At 42.1% G+C, this 18598-nt stretch overlaps 2 protein-coding genes across 2 annotated transcripts in view; one reads left to right on the top strand and one right to left on the bottom strand.

Moving 5' to 3' along the window:
• Positions 1–12903, top strand: part of ncam2 (neural cell adhesion molecule 2) — a 194975-nt gene extending 182072 nt beyond the window's left edge. The window contains exons 16-17 of the mRNA XM_083758886.1: positions 7475–7682; positions 12259–12903. Of these exons, the coding sequence (XP_083615012.1) occupies positions 7475–7682; positions 12259–12382 (332 nt within the window). The 3' untranslated portion in view covers positions 12383–12903. The remainder of the gene's footprint in view (positions 1–7474; positions 7683–12258) is intronic.
• Positions 9752–10879, bottom strand: LOC310854320 (kelch domain-containing protein 3-like; the record flags this gene model as incomplete). The annotated part of the gene is made up of 1 exon (XM_083758917.1): positions 9752–10879. One exon carries the CDS (start codon positions 10877–10879, stop codon positions 9752–9754), a length of 1128 nt encoding a protein of 375 aa, XP_083615043.1.
• Positions 12904–18598: the final 5695 nt, after the last annotated feature.

Raw genomic sequence — 18598 nt, 5'->3', positions numbered from 1 at the left:
GGGACACAATAATGGCATCAGAGATATTCATGAGATATCCCAGAGAGGCACTTCATCTCAGCAGGGATGAGAGAATTCCTGGAAATGATGCCAGCAAATCAAAATGGATGCTTTTTATCTCTGCCTATTACATTAATCATCTTCCCCTCATACATTTTCATTGTACAAATTATCAGAAAGCAATGGAATGTAAAAAGACGAGGCTTGCTTGGCTAGGAGCTCTACTATGTTCTATCATCTGTATTCAAACCACGCTGTCCACTAAACAAGCTCTTTTAAAAGAACCACTTTTGCTTTTCTTGTTTATGGCATCGTGTTTATTTGATGAGATTGCTACCGACTGCTCTTTACAGATCTGATTACCAATAAACCCGATGGGCATGGCAGTGAGAATGTTTTACATCAGCTAATTAATAGTGCTCTTTGCAGATTAATCCTTAGAGATGGGCCTGGACCGAAACACAAAAGGGTCGGAAAGAAAGCCTTCAAGAACATTTTGGTCATACTTATGGGGTTACATAATTATTTAGCTTAATTTGAGCTATTTCTCTAATAAAGCATAAACATAAAAAAGGATGCACATTATTATTATGAATAATTAATATTATTATTATTATTATTAATAATAATAACAAAATTGTGCAGTGCAAATGATTAAAAACATTTCAAGAAAGAAATGGATACTGCCACTTTATACGCCAAGCATAGGCCAAGAATGAGTGCATTCATCCATTCTGTTCTACAACCCTAACGGACACTTGGGTGCTTTGCTCTTTTTTTTATTTTTTTATATAACTTTGTTTATTGGTTTTTTTCACAGAAGCATTATTGAGATAGAGTTTGAAAAAGAATAATTAACATTAACAGCTTCTCTTAAATAAACCCCACAAGTATGACATAAAAGAGTAAACACATTGAATTTTCACCCCAAAGAAAAAGGACAACAGAAAACAAGACAAACAAACTTAAATACAAGATCAGTAAAAGTTGAAAAATAAAAGGCAGACAAAAACAGACAAAACAACAGTACACAACATCCTATATAAAAATAAAAATAAACACAGGTACATGATACATCCATAATCCAATCCAATACAATCCATACAATCCAATCACAGTATAAGCTACTTTTAAAACAAAAGTCCAGCAGACCTCACTCATCCCCAAGCAGAGATGGATTCAAATTCTGAATGAATTGAAAGAATGGACCCCATATCCTCCCAAACCTATCGGAAGAACCATTCAAGGAGTGTCTAATCTTCTCCAGTTTTACACAGTACAAGGTGTCCCTAACCCAATGAGTGTGAGAAGGGGAAGTGGGCGATTTCCAGTTGGTCAGAATTAGTCTCCTAGCTAACAAAGTGACAAAGGCCAAAACATCCCTCTCTGGTTTGGAGAGCGACGGTATTGAGGGAAAAACACCAAACAGGGCCCCCAAAGGTGTGGGCTCCACTCTTTGCCCGACTATCTTTGATAAGGAATTGAAGATATCGGTCCAATATTTGTGCAGAGAAGGGCAGAGCCAGAACGTATGGATGAGGTCTGCGGGAGCCTGCCGACATCTATCACACTCAGGAGACACATCGTTATATATTCTAGACAACCTGGCCTTGGTGTAGTAGACACGGTGTAGTAATTTACATTGAATAAGAGCATGCCTCGCACAAATAGAGGACCCATGTACCCGATGTAGAATTGTATCCCAAACCTCCTCAGTTATCTCCTCTCCAATATCCACCTCCCAACGAGCCTTTAATGAATCCAAAGACTCTGGGCGCAAACAACAAATCTCATCATGGGTGCTTTGCTCTTTAAAAGCTTGTTCTGTGGTGACACTCCATTTAGACTTTGTCTTGGATCTACCTGGGGCAGTATAGGGCCCTGTTGTTTCCACTTTTCACAGATGCATTATACTGTAGCTCTGCCAAGCCATTAGGAGAATGAGAACTTACAGTAAAACAGCTCCATGCCTGTTGGTTGGTTGGTGCTGGTAACATCCCGTTAGTCGGTTAAGACTAACCCGTGGCTTCGGCATACGTAGCCGGTTAAGACTAACCTGTGGCCGGTTAGGACTAACCCGTGGCTTAGGGTTAGTATGCGCGAGTTGGACCAATGCAGCATTGGAACAATGAGCTGCCGGACTAATGACATGACACCGGTGGCTCAGCAGGTTGTGAGTTTGGAAAGGAGAGTATCCATGTGGTATCTAGTTTACTTTTATTACATTTTACTAAGACTATAGTTTACATTATTACATTATTATACTGAGATATGACATTCATGTTGTTGCAGACGGGCAGACATCTTGTTGTTGTTCAAAAGCTTTACAGGAAATACCTGTATTCCCAATGTATATTATTCCAATGGATCCTTGTAGTTTTTAGTATTAGTATTTAGTCACAAGCTCTTTCTTTTTCATTTCTTTAAAATAAATGGTTTTGGACAGGTTTCCACCCGTAATGGTACTCGTGTTTGCTTTTAACTTGAGAATGTAGTTTCCTTGGTTTTCACTTTTCTCAAAGTTGTCTCTTGACGTCTTGAGTATACTCGAATCCCATCAGGACGCCGATTGGTTCTTGACTACTCCGCAAACTACCAGATAAGATTTAATTACTGTGTTTACTTCTCTCTGGACTTCCTGCAGACAAACTTTCTCTTTCGCTCGCTCGCTCGCTCTATAAAGGAGATTAAATTGAGCACTCAGGAAATGTCCCTCCCTTAGTCGCACACATCCACTAATGATTATGTTTATCCCACAAAGCATTAGCACCTGCTAACTTCCCCAATCAGTGAATGCCCATTCAATCATCATAAATCGACCAGCGAGCCTCCTCAGATGTAATCAAGGGAGAGTCAATCAGCTGCTGAAGCTGTAATGAGCTGATAATGTCAGTGGGATGCAGATGAATGGTCGCCCAGGTCAGGTGCAACAAGTTGGATGACTAGCAATTGCAAGCCAATCGAATGATACTTCTAGGCGCCCTATATATCACCAGCCAATCAGAGGCATGCAAAAGGGTCATTAGAGCGAGATAATTATAATTGAGGATCAGAAAGGTTTCCTCTTCTTTTTCTCTCTCACACACACACACACACACACAAACACATGCACACACGCTCACACCCATACACTGCACCGCCCAGTTCTCACGATTGCAATGTTTATTTTTCTCTAACCCATAGGATGACAGGAGTTTTTGATATTGTGCGATTATGATATTGTGTTATTTTATTATTGTAAAATTCAAAACAACAAGGTGGTGTTAACCAGCTGTGCCAGATACCCATCTCTCACGGCAGAAGTTGTTTATAATTCTCCATCCACATACAGTAGATGAAATGTTTCAGATTCTGTGTTTCATCGCTCACATGAAACCCTGCTGATTCTCAACAGAAGAGAATGATACAGCAAGAATTGGACCATGTCAGCGTAACATTTTTACCTAACCTGGTACGTAGATGGAGTGCAATTACTCCTTCATCTCCTGCATCACTATCTATGTTCTAATTCTCTCCATTCCTGACACCTACCAAGGGCTGTCAGAGTTGGGGCGCAGCCTTCAGGCTTTTGGGTGACTTGAATCCCCATAGTTCTATTTATTAGGCCATTTTGTTCACTGCACCGTGCAACACGGATGCATAGACTGACTCCGTGCTAAACTAGCCGTACAACTAAAACATACAAGCATTAATGGTATTAATGCTTACATCTGCCGGTGTGCCCTGGGGTGGCTGCACTGACGAGAGCTGTGGATTTGCTCTATATTACTTGCTCTTTTTACACATTTGGCGCTATCATATTCAGTGATAGACAAACACATTTGGAGATACGATCCTCTAGGGTCCTTTGTTTACTTGCAAAAATAAAAATAAAACAAGATAGGGATGCCCGGGGCTCCGTAATAACCCCAACGGAGAAACAACAAGCCTCATCTGTCCCGGCATTCTGCTAGCAAATGTTCAGTCCCTGGAAAACAATCTACTGTGTATGAGTTGCGTGCACAGATTAAACAACAGGACATTAGGTAGTGCTGCTGTGTTCTTGGCATTCCCTGAGACGTGGCTGTAGCCCAGCATGCCTGTTAAGTCGAGAGGAGCTTTATGGATAACTCTCTCCGTCGGCCATGTAGGTCTGTGTGCTTTTAACAACACACCGTTTGCTCGTTCCGGAGCTGCTGACCATCAAAGGTAGACATTTCTACCTCCCAGGAGAGTTCAGCTCAGTCCTCCATCGCAGCTGTTTACACCTCCCAACGGGCTGATAAATCTCTAGTACTGGACTTGCTGAATACGATTGTAAATGGACTGGTGTATACTCACTCACACACCCACGAGCATGCCGATAGCAACGTTGTGTTGCACATATGGTACAACACATAGTTCAGTCAGATAACTCGCAAGTAGATATTATAGAATGAGAATACAAGTACCCACGAGCATGCCGATAGCAACATTGTGTTGCATATATGGTACAACACATAGTTCAGTCAGATAACTCGCAAATAGATTAAACAAATATTTATTATAGAATGAGAATACAAGTATGAATATGGGCGCCTGAGTATGGATATTTTTCTGCCCGGCACAATTAGACAACCATCTTTAAACATTAAGAGCAGGGAGATACAATTAATACAAATTATACAAATGTAGGCCTAGGTGGGCCTAAGCGGGTGCCTATATGAATAAAAAGATCATGCACATTAAATTATTTAAAACTCTGCACAGCTACTGTAATTAGAATCTAATTAGCTGTGCATGTTTTAATCAAAGCATACTTTGCCCCCTGAACGTGTACACACCCAGTAATGTTTGTAAACAACAAATCCATTTATTCAAAATGCTGTTGATTTTAACATCTTACTAAAAGTGGAGTCAAAGCACTGCTACTATACACAGTGTCGCTGCTGGTGCCTCCACTGTAAAATAATGACTAATAATAACATATATTAAACCAGTAAGACGCCTAAGGGTGAGAAGCGACCTCGCCCTTCGCATCCGCCTCGCTGGGCGAGCACAAAGCTTTGGCATGGGGGGTCAGATCAACATGGAATGAATTCTGTACTGGCCATATAAGGAGCATGTCTTGAGTGTACAGTTTGATGAGGTCAGATCAACATTTGGAATGTCAGAACAGGTCGGCTCCATATATGGAGATCTAATGGTGGTAGCGGGGACATTATCTTGAGTGTACAGGGTTTGATGAGGGCCGGGCCTTAATTTTCGAGCCTAATTTTCGAGCCCGGCTGCCGGGCGCGGCTGCACTAATAACTTTGGGGCAGGCCCGTCTAGAGTTTGAATGGACAGGTATCAGTCAAAAAGGAGACATCGAAGAGGAAGGATGGATGGGGAAGGATCAACATGAACACATGGAAATCGCATTTACTATGACATCAGATGTCATAGTAAACATTTTCATAGTAAATGTGACATTCAGTTCTAATAATACACATTTATTTGATCAGTTTCCCTCGGTGCACAATAAACAGAAGAATGTTAGAACTAGTTAGTCTAGTTGATTTAGTCGACTAAAATAAATGTTGGTAGGTCTTGATGGCGATGCTGAAAATAGCAGATCTACAACATGTTACATTGCAACGCATTGTGAGCTTGTAGAGCTGTTATTTCTTATCTTCTCTACTAGTCCCTCCACAACATTTGTTGATGAAATTGTCAATATATTTAGTCATAGTTTTAGTCATCATAGCTTAGTTATTATTTTGTTTTTATTTTGTTTTCCTCCGTGAAAAAAGGTAATCGAGGAACATTATCCGTCATAGTTTCGACAAAAAAAAAAACACTTGACTGAATTGAATATTCTGGAAGAGGCATCATCCGGGGCGCTTCAAGGGTGAATAGATTCACCTCTACCACTGAGAGTTTAGTGTGTAGCACACAGGGCAGAGTTTGGTCTGTAGCACACAGGGCAGCACGGCAAGAAGTGCTGGCCTTTTTCATTAGTTGTTAATGGTGCCAGAGTGTGTTGCGTCTGTTTTCATGGAGGGTTGAACAAGGTCTCCAGTACTGCATAACAATGGCAAAACGTGTGTTTCCTCCCTCTATTCACTCTCACTGCATGGAGAAACTGGTCTCAAAATCACACCAAAAGATTAAACTCAAACCAGGTGGATTCTGACAGTATGTAAATCACAAGAGAATATAATGTTTTTCTTTTTCTAATCATTCCAAAAAAGATCCTGACATGAAGATAGAATTGTCAGTTCTTCCCCATAGAAATGGATCTGAACCGTATTTCCAAAACACGCACAGAAAAAGTATTTCCAATGCACACACGTGCACACATACTGTGCCACACACGCACACACACACACGCGCAGCCACAAACCTAGAAAGCACGCCTACCACAACCACCACTGTATTGGTGACAAGCAAGGGGCGGCAATGGCTCAGGGGTAGAGTGGCCAGTAGAGCAGGCGGATTGCAACCGTGAGGTTACCAGTTTGATCCCGGGCTCTCCCAGAGTTATAGTGTCCTTGAGCAAGACTCTGAACCCCTAATTGCGCCCAGTTGTCGCCACCATTGGTGTGGGATGTGCATGTGGCAAGATGCTGGCGTCGACTGTTCGCCGTTTCACCTCCTAATGTATGAATAAATGGACCATTGTAAGGTGCTCTGACTGAGTAAGCACACTGTGGATGGAGCACAATCTACTGTGCTATATGAAAATGCAATATTAAAGGTTTTATGACATTCATTTTCATTAATTTTTTGTTTAAGTTTTTCTTTTAGGTTTCAATTACACCCACACAAGCTGGACTTTAAACAGTCAGTGGATTTCCTGTGGTCTGGGGTTTTCTCTGTGTGTTCTGAAGCCTTTTTAGCTGCAATGAAGACATGCAGAATCCCTCAACAGCGACATCCACTGGCAAATTATGTCATATATGGGATTTATCGACTGTTACATCACAGTCCACAGGCAGGCAAATGAGAGTACTCGTTTTGAGCCAGAAAACCCTAGACAACAGAAAATCTTAATGTTAAAAGTTTAGTTATGTTTTTTTGTGCAGTTGACCTATAGCTACGCCCCTCCCCAAACTGCTATGATCCAATCACAGCTAAGGATAATATGGGTTAGACAAACCTCTCCACCAATAGTTTTCCTATTATGATAAAACATTGTTTTAAAAAAGAAATGTCACACACATTTTTCCAGTGCATATGGCAGGCCTTGTTGACAGATTTGGAAGAGATTTTGAAGGTCTGGTTCCAAAAATGAAGCAGTATTTAATGTGTAAAACCCATGATATTTACATTGGAATGATTGAGCCTTGCTGGAAAGTGTCCAAGTGGGAGTGTCTAAGTCGTAGAGGGCGGGTCTTTGCTAAAGGTGAATTGAGCTCAGAAAACCTAAAAAACAATAAGAAATTACCAGACCTTTAAGCAAGCATTGCTTGACTGTTTTCTTCCTCTGTGCGTGTGTGTGTGTGTGCGTGCGTGCGTTTCCCTGTCTCAGCAGAATCTCTGTTCAGCGGCCTGGGTCTGGGCGTGGTGGTGGGACTGGGCCTGGGGGCTCTCCTCCTGTTCCTGCTTCTGCTGGACGTCAGCTGCTTCTTCCTCCGTCAGTGCGGTCTCCTGGCATGCATGACACGCACACTGTGCAGCAAGAAGACCTCCACCAGTAGCAAGGGTAAAGAAATGGAGGAGGGCAAAGCAGCCTACCTGTGAGTCCCCCTGATTTACCATTTTTCTTTTTCAGTGGTGGAAAAAAGTACTTACAATTGTTACTTAAAAAGGGCCACTTCACCCCTTTTGCAACCATATCTTATTTTAATGATGTTTGGGAGACAAGAAACATTATCCTGCAGGGTTTTATGTGGGTAATGTGTGTTTTTTTTTTGTATTTCAAAGTGTCTGTGATGTCATGGACACTGGTCTCACTGCTTACTACAATGACCATAATGCTTTGCTTCACTCACACCACGCCACCTTGTGGAGAGGGAAAGGGAGGAAGTGAGACCACTGGAGATCACTGGCACTTTGTAAAAGAGACTTCAGTCTCAATGTGGATTTTACTGGTTAAATAAAGGTTCAATAAATTAAAAACAATAACTTTTGAAATACTGAAATATCTAAAACACCACACATAAAACCCCCATGAAAGTGTCTCCTATAGCTAGCCCTGGTCCAGTGTGTTTAGCGAGTCTCTCACTAACACCCTGACGGGAACGCCTCTGTTGCACACAGGTACAAATTCCACTGCCGTGCAAGGGGTCCAACTTTACCGAAAATGAACAAATCTACTCCGCTAATCACCGAAACAAAGCCTGTTTTGTGTTGGTTAAAGTCTATTCTCTAGGCTGGGAAGCATCTTATGTCCCCAGCTTCTCTATAATATGCACTATGTTTGCCATGAAATAAAATGCATCCAACTGGATCGGTGCAGGTTACTCTGTCCGGTACATATACTTTATTAAAATGGCACAAAGTGAGAATGAGAATAGACTTTCACCAACACAAAACAGGCTTTGTTTCGGTGATTAGCCAAACATCATTAAAATAAGATCTGGTAGCAAAAGGGGTGAAGTGGCCCTTTTTAAGTAAAAGTATACTGCAATATAGAAATATTCTGTTACAAGTTAAAGGCCAGCATTCAACATTTACTTGAGTAAAAGTACTAAAGTATTGGCATCAGATGTGCCTAAAGTATCAAAAGTAAAAAGTACTAATTGTACAGAATGTCCCATTTAAAGTTTTCCAATGTATACGAATCTTTTGAAAATAGCAGATCTACTACTATTTTCAAATGGCCAAAATGTATATAGGGCTGAAGTGGTTAATGTATGTTTTATAATAATAATGATCAAAATCTACATAAATAACTAGAAACTAAAGTTTTCAAATAATTGTAGTGGATTAAAAGTACAATATTTGCCACTGAGATGTAGTGGAGTAGAAGTAAAAAAATCATACATCACATTCTGGCCAATCACAATTGGCGTCCTCACTTTTCTGTCCTCACATTTTATCCTCAATTTGTGCATTGCTCAGCCAATCAACTCATCCCTATGGGTTGCTCAGCCAATCATGGCTATGGGGTGCACACACAAAGCATAGGAGGGAGGGGTTAGCGCCTCTCAAAAATTACTATCAATTTCTTAAATTAGCCTTGATTGTATATTCTGGACAGCAATCCGAATGGCTTACAAAGAAATTGGCCCGAGGCCAAACTTAATTGCAGACCCTTGGTGGTTTAGGCCGCAGTCACACTGTGTCTTGTTCAAACTGTGATTACAGGAAGTAGGTGTCAGAGAGCCAGCTCCTGTGAGTTGCATTTTCTCTGACAAAACTGAGTTAAGTCAATTGGAATTCTGATACTGATTGCCTCAAATGACAGAGCACAAAAAATAAAGAAAAAATCACACGTGTGAAGTGAGGGGCGCTCTTATCGTCATACATCATCACATTCTGTGCTCAGCCAATCAAATCATCACATTCCGTGGTACAAACACACAAAGCTGGGCATATAGGAGCGCCCCTCAAAAAAACGTTGCAGTCGGTTTCTTCATTTTCATTTTATCTTCTCCTTAACAAACATCAGTTTTCCTGAAGTCTCTTTCATCAGTTCCTTATTTGCCCAAAGTATCTTTTTGTTTCTACATTCATTCCTGATGGAGACCGGTTGGGCATAGTAATTCCTATTCATAGAGATCGTTGTGGTCATATCTGCCACTACTTTCAATTATACTTCCACCGGCAAAAGCCATATCCGGAGGCATTATTTCTGTTCATGTCAGTAGTCATGGCAGCCAGTTCCCACCTGATTATACTTCCACCGGTAAAAGCCATATCCGGAGGCGTTATTTCTGTTCATGTCAGTAGTCATGGCTGCCAGTTCCCACCTGATGTCGTGCGGGAGTCCCAACTGCTCCAGACCGTAATGAATAACTGCTAGCTTGCATAATGTCTTCAGACTAGGACTTAAGTCTAAGATGTACAAGTCATCGGGTGTGTATCTGTATCCTCCAAAGAGGATGACACGATCTCCCACCATGCAACAACACATACTGGTCATCCCATGTCCTTTCCCCTTGGGCTCAACCTTCGTCCAGGAGAAGGTCTCTGGGTTAAATTTCCACAGATCGTCCAGGAGCCAGTCCAATCTTGCGAAGTTATCGCCACCAAATATGTACAGCTCCCCCTTGTAGGCAAAGGCTGAGTGATCCTCTCGTCCTTCCGGGAAAATCTTCACAGAAGGCGTGTCGAGCCAACAGTTGGTCTCCGTGTCGAACACAGACACGTTGTTGTAGTTGGTGAAGTCTCGCCTACCCCCGAATACAATCATCTTTGTCCCGATGATGGTGGCAGAGTGACAGTCCGAAACAGGCGCTGGAGTGCCTCTGGTGTCGATCAAAGACCAGACCATCATGGCGGTGTCCAGCTTGTAGATGTCATTGGTGCGCTGGGTCAGCTGGTTGTACCCTCCGTAGATATACATGACCTTCCCCAGGACGCAGGCCGAGTGCTTGTACCTCGCCTCGGGAACGGTCCCTGAAACCTCGGGCCTGAACCACCGGTGGGCGTCGACGTCAAACGCATACACCTTGTTTGAGTACGCCCTCCTGTACGTGACCCCGCCCCAGATGTAGGCGACGTCGTCTACGAGCACGGCCGTGTGGCCGTAGCGCATGGAAGGAACCTCGAGGGCGGTGCGCTGTCTCCTTCCCTGTACTGTCACCGGGCGCAACGTCATCCAGCACAAAGACACAGTGTTGAAGACGTGCACATCGATCTGATCCATGACCATGATGGTCTTCACGTTACACTTCCCCCCAAACGAGTAGACCTTGTGTCGGACTGCCACAGCAGCATGGTAGTATCTGTTGAGAACCCCTCTCAGGTGCACCGTCCAGCGAAACATTCCACACGCACAAGCTGTTTCAGAAATGTGACACAGAATGGAGTGCTCTGGTTCACGTGCGCTGACACTTATATAGAGCTGTCCACGCCCAAATATGGATATGGCTGATGTTACGACATCACCGAAGGAGTCGGCCACGTGGTTTATTGTTAATAAACACCCAGTAAAACCTTATTTGCTCTGACTTCCACTCTCACCTCCCCCCCCGTACTACTCACCTAATACCTATACCTTCCTGAGAGGCTCCATTATCCATGCCATACTCCTCCACATTTTCTATTTTCCTACATCCGAATACAACCTCAGATCAGAACTGATAATCTGTTAAATTTAAGCATTATACTAAGCAGAGGAAAATAATCAAGTATTCCCCCATAAAAATTAAATTTCATACACTTACCTCTCCCTTCTTTCTCTCGGCTCCCTGTCTCTCCCCCTTTTCTCTCTCCCCCCCTCTCTCTCTCATCTCCCCGCTCTCTCTCCCCCTTCTGTCTCCCCCTCTATCTCCCCCATCTATCTATGGGTGTCCCCTATGGCACAACCGTTATGCGATGCTCAGCCAATCGCAGCGCAGAATGGCACACCTTCCAGCCAATCACAGTGTGCAATATGTGCTGAATATTCCGTCCTCAAATTTCAAATTTTGAGGACGCAATTACTAACAATATAAGTTATTAGATAGATGCACAACGGTGTGTTCCTTCACCCGTGCTGACTTGTCATATTTCATTTCTATCAAAGTCTCTAACTAGAGAACTCTGTAATTAGCAGGTGCGCAGGTACGCATAACTCACCTCTGCGTGTTTCTAGTATTGATTTTGACAGCAAATTGTATTTAGTTTTGGTCATAGTCTTTTGAATAAATTTTCATTTAGTTTTAGTGTCATTTAGTCAACTGAAATTCTTTCGTGTTCATATCGTGTTTCGTGTTCAAGATTTTAGTCGACTAAATCTACAGTTGATTTAGTCTACTACAATGTATCTTGGACGGGCCTTGATGGCGTCGTACGGTCGTAATGACTGATTGTAGAGTTGGTTGCATGCTGAAAATAGCCGATCTACAAGCTCGCAATGCTCCACATTGTGAGCTTGTAGATCTGCTATTTTCAGCATGCAACCAAGCATAAAATGACTTTGTCTTTTAGTACTCTCTTCTCCACTAGTCCCTCCATGACATTTTAGTCTAGGTTTTTATTTGTTAAAATCGTTAATATATTTAGTCATAGCTTATAGTCCTCATAGCTTAGTTCTTATTTAGTTTTCATTCAGTTTTCCTCTGTGAAAAAAGGTAGTCGACGAAAAAATGTCATCTTAGTTTTAGTCGTCGAAATCAACGCTATTCTGCATTGTGTGTGTGTTTTTTTTTAAATCTACCACAGGAAACTACCGCTGAAGGAGGAGAATGGCAAGGACACTCTGAAGCAGCCGGACACGATGGAAATCAAAGAGCACTGCAGTGACAACAGCATTCGACACACGACACACCACCACAGCAAAGCATGAGAGGAGGATGATGCCCCCCGCCATCCTCCTCCCCTCCCCCCAACCCTCACATCAACCCCTCCCACGGTACCACAACCCACCCTTCCACATCCCCCCCCACATCCACCACCACCACCCCTCCACGAGACCAAAACCCAGAGAAATCTCTGCACTGGAAAATACTGGAGAGAAGAAAAAAAACCCACGAAAGAAACGTGTTTAGAACAATGCCCCGGGGAAAGGCATTTGTAAATACAAAATATTACAGAGGAAATGGGAAGGAAGGCTCCGAGATGATTCAGTAACGTGGTAGCCGTCAAAAAAGGACCCAGTTCCTGCACCTTCTATAACTTACTGCCAGCACTGTGTCGCAGGCTGAGCTGATCTTAACACACAACTCTTCTCCTTCAAAGTGTTACGTGTCATTGCAGGTTTGCAGTGATATGGACTGCACTAGCCTACGCATGGGAACCGGCAATGACTACATTAAGAGAAAAAGAGAAAGACCTGTGTAACATTTTTAATAAAAACAGTGCTTTAAACTACAGAGAATACAACTTAACAAAACAAAACAAGAAAAGTTTTGCCCAGGGCCCTTAAAAATTGACCAAACCTTCAACCTCAGCTTCCTGTTGCGTAACAGCATCGGTAAACCAGACCAACGTGAAGACGAGGAAGCAGCGCGCCGACCCGCTGAGGACGGACGAGCCGAGGACCCCCCAGAAAGACCCTCCGCTCCACCCCAACAGGTCAGATATGTCAGACTGACCCTCACCACTATAGTGCTAGCCTGGGCAGCTTTCCTTTTCGGCTTTATGATCCGGTCGATTATATCGTTACGTCATGTTGTAGTCATTGTTTTGTAGTCCTCAGTATTCAGGAAGTATTATTATTCCGGTTTGAGGGAAAGGATGTTCTGGTTTAGAGGCTTCCGGCCTGATGACAACAAAACAATGACTACAACATGACACAACGATATCATCCGCTCCTGACCGGATCATACAGCAATTTAGTAGCACAGACCAGGCTTTCCTCTAAGGTGGAAAGCCTGATGACGTGAGGTTACTATAGTGCCAATGCTTAATTAGCCTAGATTATGATATCAAAGAACATCCATGTGTATGATTATGAGGTCCCAGAACATCCAGGTGTATGGTTATGAGAACATAGAGGCCAATGGCCATGGTGATGAGGTTGCAGAACATCCATAGCCTGACACATTTTGTTTCACTTCATTATGATGATGTTTCTAAAACCTGTCGTTTCTGTAAAGAAACTATTCATCATAGGGCGATTTAATAGCCATATCGATATGGTCACAAGTTACCACAGTGGGGGCATAGCCATGTTTGTTTGACGTCATCGAGTTGAAACGGCGCTGATTTGGTGTCAGATTTTCAACCGAGGCTGACATAGTCACCAGACCTGAATCGCCAGAAGAACATGTTTTTTAATCAGCATGGCTAGCGATTCAGGTGCTAGAGCCAGGCTATAACATCCAGGCTATAATGATGAGGTCCCAGAATATCCAGGCCATGGTTATGAGTCCCAGAATGCCCAGGCTGTACTTCCCTACAAAGCCGTAATTACTGTACTGCTGTAATTACGTGTTTGTGTGAATTGTTCTCCTCAGCTGACCCATCTCTTGGAGCGGTTAGTTACCCCCCAATCAAACACTTGATGCCCATTTTTACAGTTATTTTTATTATGACCCGGCTGGGGATCAAACCCAGACCTCCCAGTTTCAGACACTCTGACCACAAGGCCACTGAGCTGGAGCTGGTTAATCTGTGTAATATCACTTATATGTCTATCTCATTTGGCTGACCATGCAGTTAAAACACTTTAAAACCCATTCATCAGTGTTTTGATTGTTTGTTGTTTTTCGTGGTTACTGCACTCTGGCTTTGTAGGGCAGTAAGTATAGTGATGATGTAACAGAGCATCCAGCTTTGTGGTTATGTGTCCCAGAACATCAAGGCTATGGTTATGAGGTCCCAGAACATCAGGCTATAGTGATGTGGTGAGTAGGCGGAGGTAAGAGTTTCTGGAAGGTACTTTCACAACAGTGCTTCATGCAGTACGCTGCTGTTCAAGCAACTAGGGTAAACGGGTCATATCAAATCTAGCATATCCGTCTAAACTCTAACATACATCGATCTTCTCCCAGGAGAGAGGAGTCTATAGTAGCAGGTCACTTAATTGGAGCATTGGCCAAGGCCAGCACTGTCCTGTGTTTTCTGATGGAAATGTGTTGGAACAGTGGTTCCCAAACTTTTTCGCCCGTGATCCAAGAAGAGAAATTAGATGTTTGCATGGGACCCTAGACTGGGGTCCACTTATGCATTATATGGCATAGGCAGCTCCCGGCAGGATCTGCCGGGAGAATGTAGACGCAGCTGTGCGCCATGAGACTAATTAATTAGAGCGACAGAGAGATAGAGGAGTGTGTGTGTATGTGTGTCAATTTAACAAAGGTGCAGACGATCAGAAATCAGCAGAGAGTGATCAACGTTTGCGCTACTGTATGCCGAATTGAAGTGGACTCGGCCCCAGACTTTTTTTCTCTCCCTAGAAATAAAAACGTCTGGGTTTCCGTGGACCCAAACTAGTGGAAATCTCTATCTCTATCTACAAGCTCACAACGCATTGCTTCACTCCGTACTTGTAGATTGGCTATTTTCACTACTACTTTGTTCCCCCTATTTGTTTTTAGTCTCGCCAGAGTTGGAATAAAATATAGATATACCAAACAAACTATTCCAAGACTTACTTGAAGAAACTTTTCAGTTTCATGCACCACATCAACGCTTTCATTGGGTAGGCCCTAAATTACGATACCCTTGATCAAAGGGAATTTGGGGTACTGGCTACGGGCTGGTTAGGTTAGGGTTTGGGGTCGGACTAATACCTGTCGGACTGTTGGTACGTCGGAAACAAACACATGCACCCGTGAATGTGATGCACATTGTAATAATTTAATGCAATGTTTAACTTTGTATTTCCTTCCGTCTCCCTCCTGCTTTCTTCAGGTTGAGTTTTACAGGAAGCTCGTCCCACCCGTTTCAATTAGGCAACAGTGATGATGTCATATCCTAACTCCTTATAAAATGGTTTACTTTGACCGCCACGGCCAACCACACCCCCTGCTGCTTCTCCAATCATGGACCTCTGCTTTCTGTCGTGTGAGGTGAGGTTTGATTGGCGTAAAACATGGAATAGCGGCCGATGGAAGTGATGCTGCAGCCGTTGCTGAGCTCCAAGTCCAGGAACCTCTTCAGAGTCAGAGGGGCATTGTGGGAAAAGGAGTCTTAATTGCTCTGCCATTTAGTTCAACAGATAGCAGAATGGGCACGAAACACAGACCTTCCCCAAGAAGGGTCCTATTTGTATGGGGGGCGCAAGAATGACCATGAACTCAATTTGACTGATGCTGAAATTGTTCCGCCGTTTGACATGTTAATTTGTAGTGCTGTTGATATCAAAAGTATACGTTTGGACTTTGTTTGAGATCACTGAACAGATTTTTTTGAAGACAAGGAACATACATTAATACATTATATTGATCATTGTCAGCGACTTTTGTCTGACTGACTAAACAGACAAACTCTGCAGGTGGTCGTACGCTGCTGACATTAGAAACTGTATAAACTTCAGATACGATGAGATAACAAAATAATTAATTGTATTTTTCTTCATCAAACTGCTGAAATACACTTCACCTGCTATACTTTTCCACCCCCCCCCCCCAGTCAAATATCTTTTTTCAACAAAACAAAGCTAGTGGGTGTTTCCATGTGTTGCAATGCAATGCAAAAAAAAGTCTGCTTAAGTTTATGAACTTGGCAACCATTAATCTAAATTTACCAGCATAGGCATTTCACATATTTTTTTATACAGTAAATACATGTATATGGCTGAATTGGTTAAATGTACACACTGTCATGGGAAACTTGACAAACTGATAGTGTGGTATACTGGTATAGTGGTATATATAAAGTAAAAAAAAAGATAGATGTTTGGATAGATGTTGAAAATATTGCGTATAAATTTGAATTGTCTTCAAAACTTTTTGAAAAATATTTTTCAAAATGTGTCTAGAGAAAGATAAGGTCAATCCTATTATCACTATGATTTTGTAGAATACCAAACAACTCGCCCCTTTACCAACTCGCCCCAGGCGTACAGCCGGCAGAACTGCGTGGCCTGGTATTCCTAAAGTAACCTAAGTAAATTATGCTTAAACGGTTAACCTAACCTTATTCCTAACCTTAACCTCAGTAAAGCTATGCCTAAACCTAACTTTCCGTATACTTACATCGTGATAAAACTGATCTATAGAACAAAGTCTTCAAATCCAGACAAGAATGTAAACTATGGGCAAAGTAAATGGATTTAAAAGGGAGAATAATATGTGGGAGTGAACTGTCAAGCCATATTTCTCTTAAATGACCTGGCATTTTGCCTGCACTTTGTGAGATCAAACCTTCAAGAGCAGAGGAAGTGAGTCAACAACAAAAACGTTTTCATCGAAGGCACCCCTGAATTATATTGTTACTTTATAGTGTTGGCTCCCAAACCTTTTAGCCCGTGACCCAAAAGAGAGGTAGGTCTCCCCGGACCCAAACTAGTGAAAATCGCAGATCTACAAGCTTGCAGATCGGCTATTTTCACTACTTTTTTTCCCAAATGTTTGGTTGCTACATTGATCAAATGCTATTTTTATCATCTGTGTGACTAATTAAGTCTATATGGGTATGTGATCAACTGATTCCCCAGGTATTTGTCATTTGTCAATTTGTCATAACCTCAGCAGCGATGTTGTACGTGTGTGTGTGTGTGTGTGTGTGTGTGTGTGTGTGTGTGTGTGTGTGTGTGTGTGTGTGTGTGTGTGTGTGAGTGAGAGAGAGAGAGTGTGCTCAACAAAATAGGTCTGCAAAATTGCAAGCCATATTCACTTCTAAAGGAATATTTGACTGTAATACCACAGTTTAATAAAATTATCTTGTAAATCTCGTATAAGGAATTATTTGGCGAGTAGAAAATCCAATGTGTGTGCTCACCACAATCTGGCCATGAGAATGAGAACAGATTATCTATTGAAAAGAAGCGTACAGTTCCATAACCCATTCAATAAGTGTGACGACTTCCAGAATGGCTAATCATCTTAAGCATACATTATTCTGTGAAAATGCATTCGCTTGGGAAGTAATACGAATGGATTCATTTTTTTATTCAAAAGCTAATCATCATTTTACATTCAATTGAATGTAAAACTATACAAACTATACAATGTATATAAATATGTTCCCTTGGTGATGAGCTTTTTTTCTGTGCCCCATTTGAAAATGTCAGCACAATAAAGATGTTTTAAAAACATGGTTACATAATTAGGTTCAAGCTGTGTCTTTCTGATTGTAGACCTGATCAGAGCTGCATGGTTTGAAGTGAATCTTTGTTAGAAAAACAACATAAGATAAACACAACATTGACGACAAAGTTCAAATACTTTAAAAGTGAACAAATGTAACTTTGCAAATAAATGTGGTTTTGTGTCCAATGTCCATTCATACTTTCACTGTATCAATGTTGTAGGACCCCGATACGATTGTACAAAGGATTTATTGCCCCACACAGTGTTTGTAAAACAAAGTGTAATAAATTGATACATTTCAAATGTTAATATCTTTACAATGTTTACATCTGGTTTTCAGTTTAGCAACTTCAACTTGGCTTGTGGCAGACATATCAAAACAAAAAGAACAAGCATATCTCTGCTGTTTGGAAGTATTAAACAATTTTTCAGGAAATTAAGAAAAAACAAGAAATTATCACATAGTGATATTTGTCAGGTGAAATAAGCGCCGTCTCTGTTGTGTTCCCCCCCCCCCCCCCTCCCATACTAGTATGATTATTTTAGTAACGTATGTTTGTGTGACAACCTCGCACCTCGCAGCCGTTGTGTGCGTGCGCTATCTCCGTTGTGTTCTCCCCCCCCCCCCACACACACACATATTAGTCAGATTTTTTTTTTTTGTTTCCGATGTTCTGTGCGTGGTTCAATGACTGTTTTGTTGTAGCTTTGCGTTGGCTGCGCTGCGCTGTTCCAGACGCGTTTGGTTTTAAGTTATATCGAGTGACGTGCGAGCATTGTCAACTAACTGTAGTATTAGTATAGTATGTAAGTACTAGTAGGCGTGCCTGTCTGCAGCCTGCTTTGCTGCTAGGGATATTTGC

This window comes from Protomyctophum parallelum, assembly GCF_964188405.1.
Source record: "Protomyctophum parallelum genome assembly, chromosome: 23".
Taxonomy (NCBI): Eukaryota; Metazoa; Chordata; class Actinopteri; order Myctophiformes; family Myctophidae; genus Protomyctophum; species Protomyctophum parallelum.
The sequence above is the reverse complement of the archived record's forward strand: the minus strand, read 5'-3'. Positions and strand labels throughout refer to the sequence as shown.